Here is a 22,958-nt window from a genome sequence, read left to right on the forward strand (position 1 = left end):
AGGACATGCAGGTCCTTGGTCTCCTCCATCACCAGACCATAGCAACATGACGGCTGGAGGAAGAGCGCCTCAACTTCCGCCTAGGAATCCTCCAACCACAAGAGATGAACTCAGATTTCTCCAGTTTCCTCATTTCCCCTCCCCCAACCCTTGTCTCAGTCCCAACCCTCGAACTCAGCACCACCTTCCTAACCTGCAATCTTCTTCCTGACCTCTCCGCCCCCACCCCCACTCCGGCCTATCACCCTCACCTTATCACCCTCACCTTATCACCCTCACCTTATCACCCTCACCTTATCACCCTCACCTTATCACCCTCACCTTATCACCCTCACCTTATCACCCTCACCTTATCACCCTCACCTTATCACCCTCACCTTATCACCCTCACCTTATCACCCTCACCTTATCACCCTCACCTTATCACCCTCACCTTATCACCCTCACCTTATCACCCTCACCTTATCACCCTCACCTTATCACCCTCACCTTATCACCCTCACCTTATCACCCTCACCTTATCACCCTCACCTTATCACCCTCACCTTATCACCCTCACCTTATCACCCTCACCTTATCACCCTCACCTTATCACCCTCACCTTATCACCCTCACCTTATCACCCTCACCTTATCACCCTCACCTTATCACCCTCACCTTATCACCCTCACCTTATCACCCTCACCTTATCACCCTCACCTTATCACCCTCACCTTATCACCCTCACCTTAACTTCCTTCCACCTATCGCATTTCCAACGCCCCTCCCCCAAGTCCCTCCTCCCTACCTTTTATCTTGGCACACTTTCCTCATTCCTGAAGAAGGGCTCATGCCCGAAACGTCGATTCTCCTGCTCCTTGGATGCTGCCTGACCTGCTGCGCTTTTCCAGCAACACATTTTCAGTTCTGATCTCCAGTATCTGCAGTCCTCACTTAGTTCTTGATATCAAGGCTAGTCACTCTCCCCTTACCTGAGTTCAGCTGTTCACTCTATACTTGGACCAAAGCTGTGATAAGGGCAGATGAAGAGTTTCTCCAGCAGAAGCAAAACTGAGCATGTGAGAGCAATTTGTTGCTTTGTCACTCCCACTTGATAGCATTGTCAATGAGCCCTTCCACAACCCTGCTTTTTATGGATGGGACGGCTCTGGGAAATTTGACCACATTATTGGGTAGATGCCAGTATTGCGATTATACTGAAACAACTTCACTAATGTCCTTCAACTTCTGGATTCACTTCAGTCTCATGATCCTTGTAATGTATTCATAAGTTATAGGCATGCACAGTGTATATAGATGTCATTAAATTTTGGATGTAGGTTTGCTTGCTGAGCTGGAAAGTTCATTTTCAGACATTTCGTCACCACTCTAGGTAATATCTTCAGTGAGCCTCCAGGCGAAGCACTGCTGGTGTTTCCTGCTTTCTATTTATATGTTTGGGTTTCCTTGGATTGGTGATGTCATTTCCTGTTCTTTTTCTCATCACTGAAGATGTTACCTAGTATGGTGATGAAATGTCTGAAAATGAACCTTCCAGCTCAGCAAGCAAACCTACATCCACAACCTCAACCCGCGCTACAAATCTCACAAAACTCGCTAATGTCATTAAATTCAGGAGCTAGAGCACTTGGTGTCTGACTCCTTTTTCATAAGCTTCCCAGTACACAATAGATGATGGAATTAAGATACAAAAGTACAGGGGCTGTGATGACCTAAAAATCCATGATGAAGTACCCACCCAGTGATAAGGGTCGTAGCCTAATTCATCAAGATGTTGCCTGGGCTGCAGAGATTCAGCTATGAATAGAGACTAGTTGGTTGGAGATTTTCTTAGAGCAGAGGAGGCTGAAAAGGGATCTGATTAAGGTGTGCAAATTTATGAGGGGCATTCATAGAGTAAATCTGGAGAAACCTTTCCTTAGTCAAGGCAGTTTGGAGGAGACTTGAGAAATTTTGTTTCAGGGTTCCGGGTATTTGAAACTCATTGTAGTCAAACAGAAGGCTGGAAGAACACAGCAAGCTAAGCAGCATCAGAAGGTGGAGAAGTCAATGTTTTGAGTATTTACCCTTTTTCAGGACCATTACTTTGTCTATTTTGGATTCCAGCATCTGCAGGGATTTTTTTGTTTCTAATTTGGAACTCACTGTCTAAAAGTGTGGCAGAGGAGGGAACCCTGAAGATATTTAAGATCTACAATGAATGCTTGAAACACCGTAGCACACCAAGTGCTAGGAAACAGAATTCGAATAAATAGATGTTTGATGACTGGCATGGACATGATGGACTGAAGGTTTTTTTTCATGCTGTAAAGCTCTATGACTCAATGACATTCAACTGGGGAGATAAAGACTACCCAGCACAGTAGGGATTGCTTTGATTCACTTGCATTTGTTTTGCAGTTAATGCAACCCCAGGAGTTAGAAACAGCTTACTTTTCACCAGATTTATGTCCCTGGCTTCATGCTGAATGCAACAGCATCGAAGGTTTAACCCTTTGTTAATTTGCTGGGGGAATGAGAAGTATACAACCCTTCAGCCAGACATTTATCAGACACTGACCCTGATTGTCCACCAAGGCAAAGGGGCTCCGCGGTGATGTCACACGACATCACTGCTGACCTTTAACCTGAAGATGGCGGCGCCCGTTGTAAAGAGGGTGATGAGGTTTCCAGTTTTTAAACTCGGGGTTGGATCTTTCCGCGTCGAATCTAGCCTGGCACCAAAGGTATTTGCGCCACCCGAAGCCTTTCATTGTGAATCTGCGGTGACATCCCCCAAACCTGCCCAGGCAGTGAGCCGGAGCAGCGCGGCCTGTGCTAATTGATAGCCGGGGAGTGTGAGGCTTTGCTGCATGGGCTGGCCCCCTGCTTTGGATCCGGGGGCTGTGACACCAACGTTACGGGTACCATGATCATTTTGCCGTTGCAAGATTATCTTGTCTCTGAAACAAAGTCAGAATAATTTCTGTTCTCCCTCTGGTCCCCAGCTGCAACCATACGGCTGGTCTAAGTATGTGTGAAGGGAATATAAATATATCTGGTTGGTAATCTATCACGCAGTGACACTTTGGGTGCAGGGAGGAAGTTGAATCGTTGCTTTTCTGGTCTCCTGAATCAATGTGTTGTGTAATTTAGATTTGCGAGTACTTCATTTTAATATTTAATTCAATTATGTGTACTGCTATTGTTGGCTGTACCTGGATTGTAAACTGATGGATTGTTAGGTGTGTAAGGTAAAAGCAGTGGTTGAATTGCTGCAATTATCATTTTAGATAATTATGGTGCTGCTAGAATTTGCAGCCCCAATAGTATGTCCTTTATAATTTTTTAAAAAATGAATAAATACCTACTTTTAATCAACATGTTCATATATATTATGTGGAGATGCATCTCCAGGGCAAATGGGACTTGAATCTTCCAGCACAGATAGGAAGGGAACTTTGTGGCTGTACTATTTTTGTGTACAAAGTTAAAAATCACATGACACCAGGTTACAGTCCAATAGGGTTATTTGGATGTACAACCTTTTGGGGCACTGCTCCTTTGTTAAGTAGCTAGCTGATGAAGGAGCAGTGCCCCAAAGGTTGTACTTTCAAATAACCCCGTTGGACTATACCTGGTGTTGTGTGATTTTTTAAAAAACTTTTTCCACCCCAGTCCAACACCGGCGCCTCCACATAATATTCTTGTGTAAGCAATTGATGCTGATGATTCTTTTCTTTTGAGTTTATTACATCCAGCTGAATTAGTATTACTTGTGAACCCAGGGAGCTTCATTCTGGCAGAAATTGCTGGCACAACTCAGGTCAGGCAGCATCTATCGAGAGAAAAATCCTTTCTGAAGAAGGCTCACTGAAATATTGACTGCTTTCTCTTCGCAGATGCTGGCAGACTTCCTGAGTTTCTCCAGCAATTTCTGTTTTTGTTTGTTTTCCAGCATCTGCAGTTCTTTGCCTTTTGTTTAGAGCTTCATTCTGACTATCAGTTGAACTGAATCTGCTAATTCAGCTTTATAATGGTGTCCAAGCCAGACAAATTCCCAGCCTATAACGTTTGGTTGCACCTCTCATCAGTCATAGAAGAAAAAAAGAAATCATTGTTCTTTATTTATTATAGAGTCCTAGAGATGTACAGCATGGAAACAGACCCTTCAGTCCAACTTGTCCATGCCGACCAGATATTCCAACCCAATTTAGTCTCGCCTGCCAGCACCCGGCCCATATCCCTCCAAACCCTTCCTATTCATATACCCATCCAAATCCCTCTTAAAAGTTGCAATTGTGCCAGCCTCCACCACATCCTCTGGCAGCTCATTCCATACACGTTCCACCCTCTGTGTGAAAAAGTTGCCCCGTAGGTCTCTTTTATATCTTTCCCCTCTCACCCTAAACCTATTCCCTCTAGTTCTGGACTCCCCAACCCCAAGGAAAAGACTTTGCCTATTTACCCTATCCATGTCCCTCATAATTTTGTAAACCTCTATAAGGTCACCTCTCAGCCTCCAACGCTCCAGGGAAAGCAGCTCCAGCCTGTTCAGTCTCTCACTGTAGCTCAAATGCTCCAACCCTGGCAACATCCTTGCAAAATCTTTTCTAAACCCTTTCAAGTTTCACAACATCTTTCCGATAGGAAGGAGACCAGAATTGCACGCAATATTCCAACAGTGGCTTTACCAATGTTCTGTACAGCCGCAACATGACCTCCCAACTCCTGTACTCAATACTCTGACCAATGCATACCAAACGCCTTCTTCACTATCCTATCTACCTGCGACTCCATTTTCAAAGAGCTGTGAACCTGTACTCCAAGGTCTCTTTGTTCAGCAACACTCCCTCGGGCTTTACCATTAAGTGTATAAGTCCTGCTAAGATTTGTTTTCCCAAAATGCAGCACCTCTCACTTATCTGAATTAAACTCCATCGTCCACTTCTCAGCCCATTGGCCCATCTGGCCCAGATCCTGTTGTAACCTGAGGTAACCCTCTTCGCTGTCCACTACAGCTCCAATATTGGTGTCATCTGCAAACTTACTAACTGTACCTCTTATGCTCACATCCAAATCATTTATGTAAATGACAAAAAGTAGAGGACCCAGCGCTGATCCTTGTGGCACTCCACTGGTCACAGCCCTCCAGTCTGAAAAACAACTCTCCACCACCACCCTCTGTCTTCTATCTTTGAGCCAGTTCTGTATCCAAATCTCCCTGTATTCCGTGCGATCTAACCTTGCCAACCAGTCTCCCATGGGGAACCTTGTTCTTGTTTCTCTGTGGTAAGTCAAAATATACCCATATAAAACAACTCCTTGAAATTTAATAAATTCCATGTATACATACCCTTCTTTACCTGGGAGTGGAGTAAGAGGAAATGACATGAAAGATGAAATAAAATGATAACGAAAGAAAATAAAATGGACAGTTGCAAGTGATATTGGATGTTGAGTCATGGAGTGATCATTAGAAGTAGTGATGGAGCACTTAATTCAGAAGCATTGTGAGATTTTTAAAGATGGAGATGTAGGTGGTGAAATATAGGAAGGGAGTTACAGAATTTTAAAAAATGGCATTCATGTAGTGCTTCAATACAATATATGCTCTTCACTGCCAACAAAGTACTTTGATGTATAGTTAATGTTATAACATAAGAAATGTGCCAGCCAAGTTGCACACAGTGCACTCCCACAAATAGCTGTGTGATAACAACCAAATTATTTGCTTTTGTGATGTTGATTCAGGGATGCATGTTAGCCAAGATCCTAAGGATAACTCCATTGTTCTTCTTTGAAATAGTGCCTTGGGATCTTTTTACATCCATTTAAGAGGAAAGATGTTGTCTCAGTTTTAATATTTCATCTGAAAGATGACACATCTTAAGTAATGCAGTGGAATTCAGAATTTTGTGCTCAAATGCCAGAGTGGGACTAGAACACAGAATGTTGTCACTGAGACAAGCATGTTACCAGTTGAGTCATGACTGACATGTAAGAAAGAGGCTACCAATAAGAAGTGGGCGATTAATGTTGGTTAATTGCTGCAGTGTTATTATAAAGTAATATTTCAAAGACCACAATTGTATCAGCCTACCATTGTTGAGTTGAAGCAATTGTATTTTAGTTTCATTGGAATCAGGCCTTGGTTCATTATGGTATAAATATCGCAGCACTGTACAAGATATTCAATTACAGTTTTACTCATATCCAGCCTAGTCAGTGTATAGTATCACCCTTTCGTCCTAGAATTTGCTTGTTATTGACACCTTAATCAAACTCGCTTTTTCCCACTTTTTTTTCCCTGGGAAGAGCAAAACTTCAAGTTTCAATGGTTGAGTATCTCAGGGTTATTATTAAATTATGCATGTTTAACAAAGTAAAACACTGCAAGGCACTTTACAAGACCACCATCAAACAAAATTAGCACTAACCTACATAAAGAGGTTTTAGGGAAGATGACTAAAAGCTCGGTCAAATTTGTAGGTTTTGAGGAGTATCAAGATATGAGCAACAAAGCTCAGGATGAGCTGAATTTTAAAGAGACTGAACACAGAATTTTTTTTTAAATGTCCATCTGGGTCACATTTTACCAAGTGATGATGTCTGTGTTTATCAGAATATGAATTCTCTTTTAAGGCAAAATGGTTTGAAAATCATAACTTTTAAATTGTTAAACATAATATAATTTATTTTCATGTTTGTTGCAAACCCACTGTCTTGTCGTCAGACTGTGGAATTAATTATCCTTAGATTATTCTACAATAATTTCAGCAATTGCAGTACTGTTAAGCCCATAAAATTTTAACAATCTGCTCTCAATCTCTGTAGAGTGATTGTTAAAAGTACACATGTTAACTTGGCTTAGTGAAAGCATTTGCACCTGAGTCAAACAACCTTGCATTCAGTCAAAAATCACACAACACCAGGTTATAGTCCAACAAGTTTAATTGGAAGCACACTAGCTTTCGGAGCGTCGCTCCTTCATCAGGTGATAGTGGAGGACTCAATCCTAAAACAATCACCTGATGAAGGAGCGACGCTCCGAAAGCTCGTGTGCTTCCAATTAAACCTGGTGTTGTGATTTTTAACTTTGTACACCCCAATCCTTCCTGAAGAAGGGCTTATGCCCGAAACGTCGATTCTCCTGTTCCCTGGATGCTGCCTGACCTGCTGCGCTTTTCCAGCAACACATTTTCAGCCACCCCAATCCAACACCAGCATCTCCAAATCATGACTTGCATTCAGTTCCCACTGCAAAGCCTTCAGCAACACAATACTAAGAATATTTGCATTATTGGAGGTGAAATCTTTCAGCTTACATACAATAGCAAATCTATATGATCTTGTTCAGGTGGATATGGAAACTTCTATGGCACTGATCAAAGTAAGAAATATTTATATCTGAATCAACATCTCCAGATAAAAGACAAGATCTCTCTGAATCTTGAATGTGTTTTGAGTGCTATGTTTGTCTTCATAACAATGCTAGCATTTCAAAAGTAATTAATTGGAAATGGTTTGAAGGTTTTTTTCTTTTGTAATGTACAGCTAAGTGAGGCTACATAATTACATTTTGTCAAATATTTATGTAACCTTTAAAATGTACCAATTTTTAAGTGAAAGTTCTTAAAGGAATGCAATTTTTGGTCATTACCCCCAATGAAGGCTTGGCATTATTGTATTTTCAAGGCTGGATTGCTGAAACATGACAGTTATTTCCTTACTCTTTCTCAGTGCAGAAGACCAACATATGATGGGAATGAAGGATAAGGAAAAGAATGAGATATCAGTGGCTACATTTGGAAATACTTTATGGACGACTGTGTCAATCAGCAGGACAACCAGCACTATAGGCAAAGGATAACATTATTTAGAAGGTTCATATCTGGCACAAATTCACACTGTTCATAAAGTGTAAAGAGTGCTAATTGCTCATATTTATTCTCCATTAAAGGGACCAATCAAATATTTATAGACTTAAATCATATTCCTGACTTTTAGAAAGTGAAACTAATTGAATTCCTAAAAGCCTTTGTAGAGGCCTTATTGGGACCCCATATTTTGCACTGCGTACCAAAAAGAATGAAGTTACAACAGTGTAAATTTTGGGGAGGATTAATTGCACAATTTGCTGCAAACCTATCTCATTATCCATAAAATGTGAAAGAGTGCTGAATGGCTCATGTATTTTGCATTAAAGCAATCAAATAAAAAATCTCCATTATCTCCATAGGTCCAGCAATTTTTTCTTCCCTCCTCAGCACATATCCCCACCTGCAATCTCTGACTTTTTTTTCACTGTAATCTTGAACTCAATTTCTCGTCGAATATTTTCCTCTTAATGGTTGAGTTATTTGTTGTGTCCTCTTTGTCTTCTCTCTCCACCTCTCCACCCCAAATGAGGTTTTACAGTTATAATGTCATTAAATGCTAAAGGGAGAATAATCAAAGAATGAAAAGAGGAAGAGAATAAGGAAACATAGGACTAAAACTTGCAAAAGAGAATGAATGGGTTTGTGGCTTTGTTGGGCTGAGGGGCTGGGGACTGTGTGGGTATTTGGAAAGAAGCAGAATAAAAGAAAACAAGGCGAACCTAGCTAATTTTCTGAAGAGCGATGTTTGTCTTGCTAGAAGTGTGAAGCAATAGCAGCTCTGGTCTCATCCTCTTATTTGATTCAGGCTCTCCTCAATCACTGCTATTCGCATTCCAAGGTACAGTCACTTTACCCGTTCTTCCTCCCAACTTGCATATTAAATCAATTAATTGTGAATGCAATGGGATGTGAGATGTGGTTGTAACTTATTGCGGTCCCACAATTATTGAGGTTAAAAACATATTCTGGAGTGTTGCTTCATCTCTGACTGGGAAGATGTCTAAGGCTCAAAACACTTGAACTTCTTTCTTGTAAGTCCAAATGGAACTTGCCACAACTTCCTGGTTCTAAGCATTTTAAGTTTGATGTAAAGTCGGGTTTTACATGATTTGTTTTGATGTAGTGCAAAACAATGAGTATGGTCCTTAATTGGAAAACTTTATGGAATGGTTACCAATGTCTTAAATTTAAATTGCTGGCTTATTACTTTAGCTTAAATTCAAATTAGGTAGTTGACTACTTCAGACAGAGAAGTTGTTTGATTCCATATAAAGTAGATAGATATGGTTCCAACTTTAATGCAGATAATCAAAATCTGAAATAAAAAGGCAAAATGCTGAAAGTACTGAGATCGGCAGCATCTCTGGAGAAAAATATTCCATACTGTAGAGATTCTATGATTTTATGATTTCAGATCAATGAACCTGATGTTGTTGTATATTGGTCCCAGCTTTTGTCTTTGCAAGACTAGTTGAAAAAGTTGCAACAACAGATTGAATGAATGATAAAGCCATGTTCATTAAAGCTTCTTTATTTTGTATTCCGAGAAATAAAGTCGTTTTTGTTCCTTATCTGTGATTGGAAGAATTTGGTTTCCTAAAAAGAAAATTGAAATATTTATTGCTTTCAAAAAATAACCAGCCATCTTAATGGGATATATTGTTCATGCTAATAATTGAATTGAATATGGATAACATTATTTTTAAACAATTGCACTTTGTACACAATGTATGTTCTAATTCCCAGCATGTCTTTGTTATTTCATATGATATGTTCTTTGAATATTAGATTCTATACTAGCTAAATGTTGTAATTGGAGCAGACCAGCTCTTACTTTGTATCGAAAGTATTTCAGCCATCTTCTCTCTGAATCTTTTGATATTAACTCTGTAATGCCTTTATTTTCTTTTACTGTCAAGTTTCTTTTTTATTATTATTTGTTGGCTTTCAGCTTTCTTTGTTGTCAACATAATTCCAAAGTAACTCCCCTGTCACTTCACCCTATCCCTTTCTTTCTGAGTACTATTTACATGAATGTTTTAATGACAGGATTTTTCAGATAAGAGCAGTTGCCGGTTGATTCTCCCCAACACCTTACCCAATGAATAAAAGATCAGCTGTAAAATTAACATGCTTTTCAACTTTGCTAGGCCTTGTAGTAATTTACGAGTAAATTCGACTTGAGATTGAAAGAATGTGTGTTTACTTGTCACATGCAACAATGCTAGTCACTTTAGCTTTCAGAAACCATGTGTGAAACAGATGTTTTTTTGAGGACACATTACAGTAGAACCACTGACTGGAGAGTACATCCCACAAAAAAGGAATCCCTTACAAGTTACCAGATGTAAAGCAGTGAGGATTTTCCTTATGAGTTGCAGAAATTATACATGCGCGATTTATAACTCTGATTAGACATTTTATAAGCCATCTTTTCTAATTGGAGCAGACTTTTTAAAAATTCTGTGAGCTGACAACATGTCAATGATAGAGTAGATGTATCCCAGCAGTTCTTCTGCATTACTGATCAAGCAAGGTTTTTAATGTGATCTTGTTTAGTTCCAGTTCATGAGAGATGAGAGTTCATGAGATCTTTCCTTCAATTGAATTACAAATTTCAGAAAAGTGCTGAAGTTTCAGATTGCTTTAGTATTAGTGATGCTTATGAAATTGTTTCCTTTTTCAGAGTGTACCATATATGCAATGTAAGAATTATTTAGGCCATGGAAAGATAATGGATATTTTATTAAAAATATATTTTCCTGAAGCAAATGGTGACTCCCTTTGTTTTTAGTAAACCACTGAACTTATTTAACAAAAAGAGTAATGGGACAGAATGCAAATATTAAAATGAGCTTGGACTTGGTTACCTGCGCGTGGCAATTGCAGTGAGAATTTGCAGGAATAGTCTGATGGATGGGATTATGGAATAACAAAATAATTTGTGTCCCAAATGTTAAACAGAAATGGGACATAAAAATGGGACAATGGCACAGGAGAGGAAATCATTCAAGGAGGTCATGTTGGGAGGGTGAAAAATGGAGACAACAGTGAATTACAATGAAATGGAGCACAAAGGAGAAGCTGTGGAGAAACTATGAATAAATGGTTCCAAAATACTAAATGTCAGATTAAGCAAGATAAAGAATCATAGTATGCTATGTTTGTAGTAATCACAAGACATTACTGGTAATGCTTTCCAGAACAGTCTCAATGGAATAAACAGATGAGACCAGATTAGTATGAATTAAACGTAGAGTTGAATGGTTACCTTGACATAAAAGGCCATGTCAGGAAATGTGAAGGAATTTAGAATAATGTTTTGAAGGAAGATGTAATGATATCTATTTTTCAAAACACAACTCCAGAGTTTAGGTTTGAAAATAGATCTAGAAGGAGTAATTGGATTGTTGTGACTGTGACAAGATGAGATTGAGCAAACATTATAGTTGGACTGCGGGAAGGAGATGCACTTTGCAAAGTCAGGAAGAGGGAGACAGTATACCTGTGAATGGAGTAGATGGAAATTTAGAAGCTGTCAAGCATGTGTCTTTTTTTTGGAGTTCATAAACTGCTTATGTTTATTGTCAGACATTTGGATTGAAGTTACAAGCGACAGATATCCAAGACATGGTTTGTGATGGAAAGAACAAGAGCAAAATACTGCAGATGTTGAAAGGCTGTAATTAAACCAAAAATGATACAAATATTCAGCAGGTCTGGTACTGTCTGTGGAGAAAGAAATTGCAGTAGTATTTGAAACATCGCTCCACAATTATTGCTGGACCTATATGTTAACAGCACTTTGTGTAGACTGTGTTTGCTGCCACCAAAATTGCTGGGGGCACACTTGCCCCCACATGAAGTTGCAGTGCCTGTGACATCACAGCCAGCAACACCACAGTTAGTGTTCTGTATCAAGGTATAAGCCCATGAGTAGCATTGAGCAAGTCAAAGATACTTTAACAATTGCAACAACAATAAAGTTGTTCTTTTTCAAACATTTTCCAAAGTACAGGTGCTTGATGTGACTCCACCAACCTAATATTTTAAAGATTGTAATTTTCACAGAATATTTAACCTCAAAGCACCAGTCAAAAATCCTAGGATCATGGGTTATTTTCTGCCCTAGTCTTTAACATTTGGTTGACCCCTGCTTACCACTTCACTCCTCCGCAACCCTCATTGTCTCCCTGCCATTCGCTGCCCCACTTCCTTGCTGTTTGCTCCACGTAATTGAAATAACAGAATGGCAAGTGGGAGGGTGACAATGAAGAATTCACACATGATGGCCTCTGAGGTAGCAAGCAAAGAGCCACATGAGCAAGTGGGTGTCAGCCTTTCAGTGGGTGTAAAATGAAGACATGGGTGGCACCAGTCTCCTGTTCCAGTCTAGCTGCAGGACATAGTGTTTCTATTTTGATTTTGTGATAAGGAAAAGAAGGTTTGGAAATGTTCTTGAAATTGTAAGAATTTTCAAGGAAAGTGAGCAGTTGTAAACTGATGTTTGAACCAGGGAGTGTACCATTGAAACAGAGGTTGGAAATTGCCTGTGTCATAGTGTGAAGACCATTGATGCGAATCTGACTAATTCGAAGTAAATTAATACAGGTATCAATGGTGATGGTATGTTGGACTAAACAGAGAAGAATGACCCTTTTTTTTTTACAATGAAAGTGGAGATGTTTTTGGTTGTTACAGTGTGGAGTGATGGTTGCAGCATCTAAGGCTAGCAAGTCAGAATGTATATTAACGATTTCATTGAGGAAACTGCACATAATATCACCAAGTTTGTGGATGACACAAAGCTGGGTGGGAGAGTATGCTGTGAAGTGGATGCAGCCAAGCTTTAGTGTGGACAAGTTAAGTAAGTGGGCAAACACATGGCAGATGCAGTATAATGTGGATAGTTGTGAAGTTATCCACTTTCATCCCACAGCTAGTTAGGCAGATTATCTAAATGGTAATAATGTGGGAAAGATAGAGATCTAACGAGACCTGGGTATCCTTTTATGATAATTGGTTGAAATAAGCATACAGATACAGCACGTGATAAAGAAGGCAAATGGTATGTTGGCCTTCATAGCAAGAGGATTGGAGTGCAAGAACAGGGATGTCTTGCTGTAATTTATACAGAGCACTGGTAGGACTAAACCTGGAATATTATATGCAATTTTGGTTTCTCCACCTGAGGAAGGATTTTCTGGTTATTGAGGGAGGATAAAAAGCTTTACCAGACTGATTCCTGGATTGATGGGACTGACATATAGGGAGGGACTGGATCAGTTAGGACCATATTCTGTGGTGTTTAGAAGAATGAGGCAGATGTTATAGAAGCCTATAAAATCCTAATGGATTAGATAGGTCAGATGCAGAAAGGGTGTTCTCATTGACCAGGGAGTCCAGAACCAGGGATCACAGTCAAAGGATGAACATTAGTCCTTTTAGGACAGGGATAAGGAAGAATGCAGAGTTATAGGGATAGGGTTAAAGGGGTGAGTCTGGCGGGATGCTCTTGAAGGGTCAGTGTGGACTCAGTGGGCTGAATGGCCTGCTTCCACACTGTAGGAATTGAGCTTGTGGACATCAAAGACTCTCAAGAAAGACGGAAATATTTCTTCAGACTAAAGGGATCAAAAGATAAGGGTAAAAGCAGGAACATGGTACTGAGTTGGATGGTCAGCCTTGATCATATTAAATGACGGAGCAGGTCTGAAGGGCTACTCCTGCTGCTATGCTTTATGTTTCTAGGTTAAAAAAAAAAGAAGTTTTCAAAGATTGGTTTTTGTTAAAAGCAGAAAGGTGGTAGATGGGTTGTGTGTAGAATGTTGGAGTTTGGCAATGCTTACGAATGGAGGTTGGGTCAGGCTGAGGAGCCCGAGCAGATAACGAGGCAAATTCATGGAACTCGAAGTCTGAAGGATAAACAGACATTGTACAAGTTTGAATGAAAGTAGAAGGGAGGAGATTTGGGTTAACAAAATGCTCAAGGTTTTGGTAATGATTCTTCAGAGATGAGATGGTCTCACTGATGTAGGTGAAATCTGGTAAAATCATCTGCTACCAAAATAGATTTTTAGGCAAATTGATTTAAATGTGGACTTCACCATATCTGGGACCTTGTGCTATTTATTGAGAGCACCTCATAGAACATAAAACATAGAAAAGTACAGCACAGAACAGGCCCTTCAGCCCACGATGTTGTGCCGAGGATTATTCCTAATCTAAACTAAAATAAAATAACCTAACCTACGCACCCCTCAATTCACTGCTGTCCATGTGCATGTCCAGCAGTCGCTTAAATGTCCCTAATGACTCTGCTTCCACCACCACCACTGGCAATGCACTCCATGCATTCACTACTCTCTTTGAGAAGAAACTACCTCTGACATCTCCTCTATACCTTCCTCCTAACAACTTAAAACTATTACCCCTCGTGCCAGTCAATCCTGCCCTGGGGAAAAGTCTCTGGCTATTGATTCTATCCATGCGTCTCATTGTATACCTCGATCAGGTCACCTTTCTTCCTCCTTCTCTCCAGAGAGAAAAGTCTGAGCTTAGTCAACCTCTCTTCGTAAGACAAGCCTTCCAGTCCAGGCAGCACCATGGTAAATCTTCTTTGCACCCTCTCCAAAGCCTCTGTATCTTTCCTATAATAGGGTGACCAGAACTGGACACAATATTCCAAGTGTGGTCTCACCAGGGTCTTGTAGAGCTGCAGCAAAACCTCATGGCTCTTAAACTCGATTCCCCCTGTTAATGAAAGCTAAAACACCATATGCTTTCTTAACAACCCTATCCACTTGGGTGGCAACTTTGAGGGATCTATGTACTTGTACATCTAGACCCCTCTGTTCCACACTGCCAAGAATCCTGTCTTTAATCCTATATTCAGCATTCAAGTTCAACCTTCTAAAGTGCATCATTTCACATTTATCCAAGTTGAACTGCATCTGTCATTTCTCAGCCCAGCTCTGCATCCTGTCTATGTCATGCTGCAGCCTGCAATAGCCCTTGATACTATCGACGGGCACCTCCAACCTTTGTGTCATCGGCAAATTTACTAACCCACCCCTCAACCTCTTCATACAAGTCATTTATAAAAACTACAAAGCGTAGAGGCCCAAGAATAGAGCCCTGCGGGACACCAGTTACCACTGACCTCTAGGGAGAATATTTTCCATCTATAATCACACTCTGCCTTCTGTCAGCCAACCAATTCTGAATCCAGACAGCCAGATTTCCCTGTATCTCATACCTCCTAACTTTCTGAATGAGCCTATCATGGGGAACCTTATCAAATGCCTTGCTGAAGACCATATACACCACCTTCATCAACCTGTCATATCACCACCTCAAAGAACTCCATAAGATTTGTGAGGCATGACCTGCCCCTCACAAAGCTATGCTGACATTCTCAATGAATATGGATAGTGGTGAAAGGGAGAGTGTGTTGGTCAGCTGTTGATACAAGATTCACTGTAGCCTAGAAATTAAAGAACTCTTATGTAGTAATATACATGGAATAGAGTAGGAGGCATTATACGCTAAACCAGGTGCTGTTTTATGTTTTGACCATACATGCACAGTTTTTATTCCGATAATAACAGGCATTATTAAAGTACTCATATCCCAAGACATGCAGAAACATTTTATTGCCATTGTATATAATTTCTAAGGGCCAATACAGTAGCACGTTACTGAACTGGTTAGAAATGGTTGAAATTTATAACTTACAATACATGTCTGTTTTCCCTCCCCTGTTCTTCTCTGCAGACTAAAATACTACATCTACATTTTTTGTACAGTTTCTTTTCTTCAAAGCTGATATTTCCTGCTGAAGAAGTTTTAAATCACAAGGTAAAACAGGATCAAACCATGAACTGCAGTTCCATGTAATATTAAAAATGCCAGGTGGACTGTCCCAAGGGTCCTGGCAAAATAATGGAATGAAAGCCTTGTAAAATATATAAAATGAGCAATATGGTCTTATTTAGAGGCATACTGTAAAGTTTTAAGTGCAGTAAGTGTGCCACTTTATCCTTCACAAATCCAAAATTCAGTTTGAAAGGGAAAAATATGCTCTCGTCTAAAATTTTAAAATAATTTCTAATAAATGAGTAACTACTGATTCAAAGATAAGAATGGAAATGATGTGGTTGTGTAGTGGTAGCTTTGAACACTTAAGATATAGATTACAATAGGAAGTCTCTAATAGATTAATGCAAAGATCTTTTCTGTCTGCTCAAAACCTGGGTTCAGAATCACAAAATACTAAGTTATTTGTTTCAATTAAATGTAATCTATTCTCTGGCACTGGATTGTTATGTGATTTTCTTTCCACTCCATAATTAAAGTGGTTTCAGTGACTGCTTCCAGCACTTAGAAGTATGTATTAGGTGAAATACATGGTCTTTCCTTAAACAGATTCCTCAAAGCTTCTTATTGACCATGTGTTGGCAAGTTCCATAATAATTTGCTTTGATTGCAAACTGTTTATTACACTTAACAAAACTTTTGAATTTGAAATTTATTGAATGTCTTGTTAACTCAGCTGAACCAACAGTGCAGCAAGCAGAAAATAAATAAATAGAAAGATTGTTATAAATTGGCTTTATAGTTTTTTTTCTTTTAACTTGAATTCAAGTAAAAACATGCAAGCTACTAAGTGTTTCCTCATTTCCAAAATGATGCAGGATGTTATCAGAAAAACAGTGAATTATTTGGAGGGACAAAGTAAATACATTATAAGTCAATAATTGGCCCAGAATTTGATGGAGTGTGTCAACTCATAACCTGCCTTGTTCGAGGTTTGCGTAAAGATTTGTCACTCGGTCGCCAGTTCCTGTGATAGTGGGTATGTTTGCTGAGCTGTGAAGTTGATTTACAGACGTTTCGTCCCCTGCCTCGGTGACATCTTCAGTGCTTTGGAGCCTCCTGTGAAGCGCTGCTATACTGTCTCTTCTTCAAATGATTTGGCTCTGTTCCTGCTGCTTCCGCTTGCCAGCTCCGGTTGTTTGTTGTAGTGGCCGGTATATTGGATCTCGGTCAATGTGTTTGTTGATGGAGACCGTGGATGAGTGTCATGCTTTTAGAAATTCTCTGGCTGTCCTCTGTGTAGCTTGTTCTATGATAGTTGTGTTGTCCCAGTCGAATTTGTGGTCCTTGCAATCTGTGTGTGTGAATACTAGGTACAGCTGGTTGTGGTGTTTAGTTGGTGTTCATGGATCCAGATTGCTGGTTATCTGCCTGTTTTTCCTATATTGTATTTCCTGCAGTCTTTGCATGGAATTTTGTAAATTACGTAAGCCTTGCAGATGATGGGTATATAGGGTCTTTTATCCTGGTGAGTTGTTGTCTGTGCGTGACTGTCGGTTTATGGGCTGTCATGAATCCCAGTGATCGGAGAAGTCTGGCCGTTAGTTCTGAGACAAAGTCTATGCCAAGAACGATACCCCCGCAACTTCATCCACAAATGCCTAACAGACAAATAACGTGACGATCACACGACCAGCGTGACTGTCCCAGATGAGAAGGACCACAAACTTCAACGAGGACAAGACAACGGTCATAGGACAAGCTATACATAGGACAGCCAGAGAATTTCTGGAAGCATGGCACTCGTCAACAACCAAGTAGACCTAAACGCAATAAACCGACCACTGCAATGAGCAACTGGAAGCAGCAGGAACGGAACCAAATAAGTTCCAGAAGTAACAGTACAGCAGCACTTCACAGGAGGCTTCAAAGTACTGAGGATGTCACCCAGACGGGACAAAACACCTGCAAATCCAACTTCTCAGCTCGGCAAACATACCCACAACCGCAGCATGCCTTGTTAGACTTTACCTCCCTTCAACTTCAGCTAAAATCTTTTGCCTTTAGGATTGCTGGAAGTGGGAAGTAATAATTGCCTGTTGTGAAACTGCGAGGAATTCAAGGCATCTAGGACTTTGGCAAACAATCGGACTCACAATATTCTTAAGCAATTTAAAGAACAAAGAGGAAAGGCAGTGAAGGAATCCCATGACCTAGGAGTTAAATTGAATTAAGAAAGAGAAACCCCGGAAACATGAAAATTTGAATTGAGGAAAACTAAAAATAAAATTTAGCGAAGTATTATTTTTAAAAAAAGAACCTATGAGATCATAGGAATAAGTATCAGTAATTTCAATTCCTTTCCTGCTCTGGAGAAATCAATTGGCTTTGCAGGAACATCATTAAATGGACTTTTAACGATGCTACCTATCCTAACTGTGTATATTCATTAGGAAATAGCAGCATTATCTTGAAATTCACGGTCTTTTGCTCCTATTTTCACAAGCCTGGTGGTTAAAATCTTGTAACAAATTGTGGCAGTTTGGACCTCCTGAAGTGTATCAACTTGCGAATTGTTGAGTGGCTTTATAGCCAGAGTAATATAGATGTTAAACTCATCTTTATTTTCCAAACAATTTCTGGGCCACTAAGTGGGGCAGAACAGTGGCTCAGTGGTGAGCACTGCTGCCTTGCAGCGCCAGGGACCCGGGTTCGATTCTAGCTTCAGGTGACTGTCTGTGTGGAGTTTGCACATTCTCCCCGTGGCTATGTGGGTTTCTTCCAGGTGCTCCAGTTTCCTCCCACAGTCCAAAAAGATGTGCAGATTAGATTAATTGGGTCAAATTGGGAAACTGGCACAAACAACATAGAATTTTAAGCACAAATTGGGTCAGGTGAATTGGCCATGCTAAATTGCCCATAGTGATAGGTGTATTAGTAGGGAGTAGGTGAATGGGTCTGGGTGGGTTACTCTTTGGAGGGTTGGTGTGGACTTTTTGGGCCGAAGGGCCTGTTTCTGCACTGTAGGGAATCTAAGCTATCTAAACTCTAAAGTGCTATAACAGTTCATCAAATAGAATACCAAAAGGGATTATATGTATTGGTAGCATCATTTTCAATTCCACTCCATTGCCTGAAGATGCAATCTTTTTCAGTGCTGTCATACCATAGGAAGCATGGAGTTAAAAGTGGAGCTGTACTTACAACAAGTGTGTGATTCAGATGGAACCAATATAGAAAGTGTAGAGATTGTTGTTTCTGAGTTTCACTTTCATTTGAAATTCAATCTTGGGAGCTTAATGTACCCGGTTTAACCATAAAATTAGGCTTGAATGTCCATGTACATCTCGCTTACAACATGTGGGGGTGGGGGGGGTGGCAGTTGTCACACGGCAGGTATTTCCTTAAGATATCGAGTTATATCTACCATTTCAAATCTTCTTTTATTATTTTCACATGCATTTTGCCTTACTGGAAAATTTTAAGTGCTCCGTTTTAATTATTACTTTTAAAACATGTTTTACATGTAATGTTTATATTGTCCGCTCTCTTCGGGATACCAAAACTTGTTCAAGGCCATGTGCCATAATGAAGAAGCTACAAAATTTAATTACTGTTGCATCTGCGCTACTGACTACACAATCCAACAACTCAGGAACAATGTCAATCCTATAAAATGTGTTCCTTGCTACTGAGAGTGCCCTAGAATGATCTGCAAGGCAGCAAGGGCCATTAGTCAGTTTACTGGGCAGTAATAAGATTAGATTAGATTCCCAACAGTATGGAAATAGGCCCTTCGGCCCAATAAGTCCACACCGACCCTCCGAAGAGTAACCCACCCAGACTTATTTCCCTATAGCACCTAACACTATGGGAAATTTAGCATGGCCAATTCATCTAATCTGCACATCGCTTTGGAATGTGGGAGGAAACCGGAGCACCTGGAGGGAACCCACGCAGACACTGGGAGAATGTGCAAACTCCACACAGTCGCCCGAGGCCGAAATCGAATCCGGGTCCTTGGCACTGTGAGGTAGCAGTGCTAACCACTGAGCCATCATGCTACCCAATGGGTTTGGCATGGAATAATGCAGGCTGGAGCAACAATATATTTTAAAGTCCAATATTGCACTGGTTTCTCAAAGGATTATTGTTTACAAGAATTATGTTGGATAACATTGTTCCAGGCAGCAGAGAGGCGCTGGAATAGGAGGGCTCAGTGAGCTGTAGTACTCTCAGCTGACAAGGGATGGGCCTCCAGTCCGAAAAACAACCCTCCACCACCACTCTCTGTCTCTACCCTCAAGCCAATTTTGTATCCACTTGGCAAGCTCTCCCTGAATCCCATGTGATCTAATTTTACTAATTAGCCTACCATGCGGAACCTTGTTTAAGGCTTTACTAAAGCCCATGTTGACAATATCTACTATTCAGCCCTCATCAACATTTTTGGTTACATCCTCAAAAAAACTCAAATCCAGTTTGTGAGACATGATGTCCCATGCACAAAGCTTTGCTGACTATCCTTAATCAGTCCTTTTCCCTCCAAATACGTATAAATCCTATCTCTCAGAATCCCCTTCAACAACTTATCTACCATTGACACCCGATTCATTGGTCTAGAGTTCCCAGGCTTCTCCTACAGCCTTCCTTAAATAAAGGGATAAGATTAGCCACCCTCCATTCCTTGGCACCTCACCAGTGGCCATAGATGACACAAATATATTTTCTAGGAGTCCTGCACTTTCTTCCCTGACTCTCCACAATATCCTGGTTCAGGTCCCAGAGATTTATCCACCTTTGTTTTTTAAGACCTCAGCACCTTCTGTATTGTTGACTGTTTTGAAGACATCAATATATATTTCCCCGAGTGCCCTAGCCTCCATGTCATTTTCCACAATAAAAACCAGCCTAAAATATTCATTTAGTATATCTCCCACCTCCTATGGTTCCACACATAGACAACTTTGTTGATCTTTTAAGGGGCCTATTCTTTCCCTAGTTGCTCTTTTGCTCTTAATTTACTTTATAGAATCTCTTTGGATTATCCTTAACCTTATCTGCTAAAACTATCTCATATCTCTTTTTGCCCTCCTTATTTCCCTCTTAAGAAAGATCCTACACCCTTTATACTCTTCAAGAGATTCACTTGATCCCAGCTGTCCATTCCTAATTTATGCTGGCTCCTTATTTTGACCAGAGCCTGAATGTCTTTGTTTATCCAGTTAAAAATCACACAACCCCAGGTTACAGTCCAACAAGTTTATTTGGAAGCACTAGCTTTCAGAGCGCTGCCCCTTCATCAGGTGATTGTGAAGCAAGATCATAAGACACAGAATTTATAAAACAAGGTTACAGTGTCATGCAAGTAAAATGATATATTTAACAAACCTAGTGTCTTGTTAAGTCTTTCACCTTTTGGGATGCGTTACAGGTTTTGGTTTATTAATATGTAAATCCTAGAACTTCTTTTGAGTCACATTCTCAAGATAACTTAAGACTTTATTTTAAAGAAAAAGGTGGCATCTCAGCTCAGACAATGAATTAAAGGTGTGGGATCAGAGTCTGTCTGTATCCCAATCTTGAGTCAGACTGGTTCTGTTTCCAAAGTGGAATTTACAAAATATTATATGGATTGACTGCATTGTCTGCCTGCAGATTGTGCATTTTTTGAGCAAAATAGAATGTATCTGCATATATAATTCTGCACATACAAGTTCACCCCATTGACTTGTATTTGTGTGTGTGTGTGTGTGTGTGTTGTGATTGAGTGCACATGAGAATGTGTATTTGCATGAGTGCAAGCTTGGTAAAGTGTGTGTTTGATTGTGATTGGGTATAAGCCTATAAGAGGGTGCATGCGTGCGTGGGTGTGAGTGTGGGGGTGTATGTATGAGAGAGAAAACCGAAACCTGTAACCCATTCTAAAAGCTGAAAGCCTTAACAACAATCTAGGTTTGTTAAATCTATAATTTTACTTACATGGCATAGTAATCTTGTTTTATGCTGTGTCTTATGGTCCTGCTTCGCAACCACCTGATGAAGGAGCAGCGCTCTGAAAGCTAGTGCTTCCAAATAAACCTGTTGAACTATAACCTGGTGTTGTTTAACTTTGCTGAAAATGTGTTGCTGGAAAAGCGCAGCAGGTCAGGCAGCATCCAAGGAGCAGGAGAATTGACATTTCAGGCATGAGCTCTTCTTCAGGAATCAGGCTCATGCCTGAAACGTCGATTCTCCTGCTCCTTGGATGCTGCCTGACCTGCTGCGCTTTTCCAGCAACACATTTTCAGCTCTGATCTCCAGCATCTGCAGTCCCCACTTTCTCCTGTTGTTTAACTTTGTCCACCTCAATCCAACACCAGCTCCTCCACATCATTTGTTCATCCATCGTTGCCTACACTTTTCAGTCTTACCTTTGACTCGATCAGGAACATAATGCCTCACTTTTGAAAGCCTCCAACTTGCCAGTCATCTCCTTACCTGTGACCAGTGGTGTTCTGCAGGGATCTACACTAGGTTTGTACGTTTGCAGATGACACCAAAATTTGTGGTATAGTCAACAATGAAGGTGATTATCTAAGATTACAAAGAGATCTTAATTAATTGGGTCAATAGACTGAAGAGTGGCAGATGGAGTTTAATTTGGATAAATGGATGTTGTATTTTGGTAAAACTAACGAGGGCAGGACTTCTACACTTAATTGCAAGGCGCTGGGTAATTTTGTCAAATACAGAGACCCAGAGGTTCAGGTACATAGTTCTTTGAAAGTTATATCACAGGTAGACAGGGTGGTTAAGAAGGTATTCAGCATGTTTGCCTTCATGTCTCAGACCATTAAGTATAGGAATTGGGATGTCATGTTGAGGTTATACAAGACATTGGTAAGGCCACTTTTGGAGCACTGTGTTTAGTTCTGGTCGTTCTGCTATAGGATGTTACTAAATTGGAGAAGGGTTAGAAAAGATTTCCCAGGATGTTGCTGGGACTGGAGGGTTTGAGTTTTAAAGAGAGGCTGGATAGGCTGGGCCTTTATTCACTGTAGTGTAGGAGGTTGAGTGCTGACCTTGTAAAGATTTATAAAATCATGAGAGGCACAGATAAGGTGATGAGCTAACGTCTTTTCCCTAGGGTTGTGGAGTTCAAAATTGGGTGGCATATTTTTAAGGAGAGAAGAGAAAGATTTAAAAGGGACCTGAGGAGCAACTTTTTCACACAGAGGTGGTTCATATGTAGAATGAACTGCCAGAGGAAGTGGTAGATGCAGGCACCGTTACAAC

The 22,958-nt window shown here is 40.3% G+C and overlaps 1 protein-coding gene and 1 long non-coding RNA gene across 3 annotated transcripts in view; both read left to right on the top strand.

The window, feature by feature from the left end:
• Window positions 1-2,554: 2,554 nt before the first annotated feature.
• The window catches only part of wars2 (tryptophanyl tRNA synthetase 2, mitochondrial), a 74,238-nt gene continuing 53,834 nt past the window's right edge, over window positions 2,555-22,958 (top strand). Inside the window, exons 1-2 of one of the 2 annotated variants that reach the window (XR_006313208.1) lie at window positions 2,636-2,726; window positions 7,723-8,214. Coding sequence is in view for 1 of the 2 variants with exons in the window: in XM_043700960.1 (XP_043556895.1) it covers window positions 2,634-2,726 (93 nt within the window). In the remaining variant the exon portion in view is untranslated. Of the gene's footprint in view, window positions 2,727-7,722; window positions 8,215-22,958 lie in introns of those variants that run through there. The other variant, XM_043700960.1, reaches the window with a different exon arrangement.
• LOC122555204 lies at window positions 2,735-8,214 on the top strand. The gene is made up of 2 exons (XR_006313209.1): window positions 2,735-2,903; window positions 7,728-8,214. It is a non-coding gene; the product is annotated as an uncharacterized LOC122555204 (long non-coding RNA).

Source organism: Chiloscyllium plagiosum, chromosome 12, assembly GCF_004010195.1.
Source record: "Chiloscyllium plagiosum isolate BGI_BamShark_2017 chromosome 12, ASM401019v2, whole genome shotgun sequence".
In the NCBI taxonomy this organism is placed as follows: Eukaryota; Metazoa; Chordata; class Chondrichthyes; order Orectolobiformes; family Hemiscylliidae; genus Chiloscyllium; species Chiloscyllium plagiosum.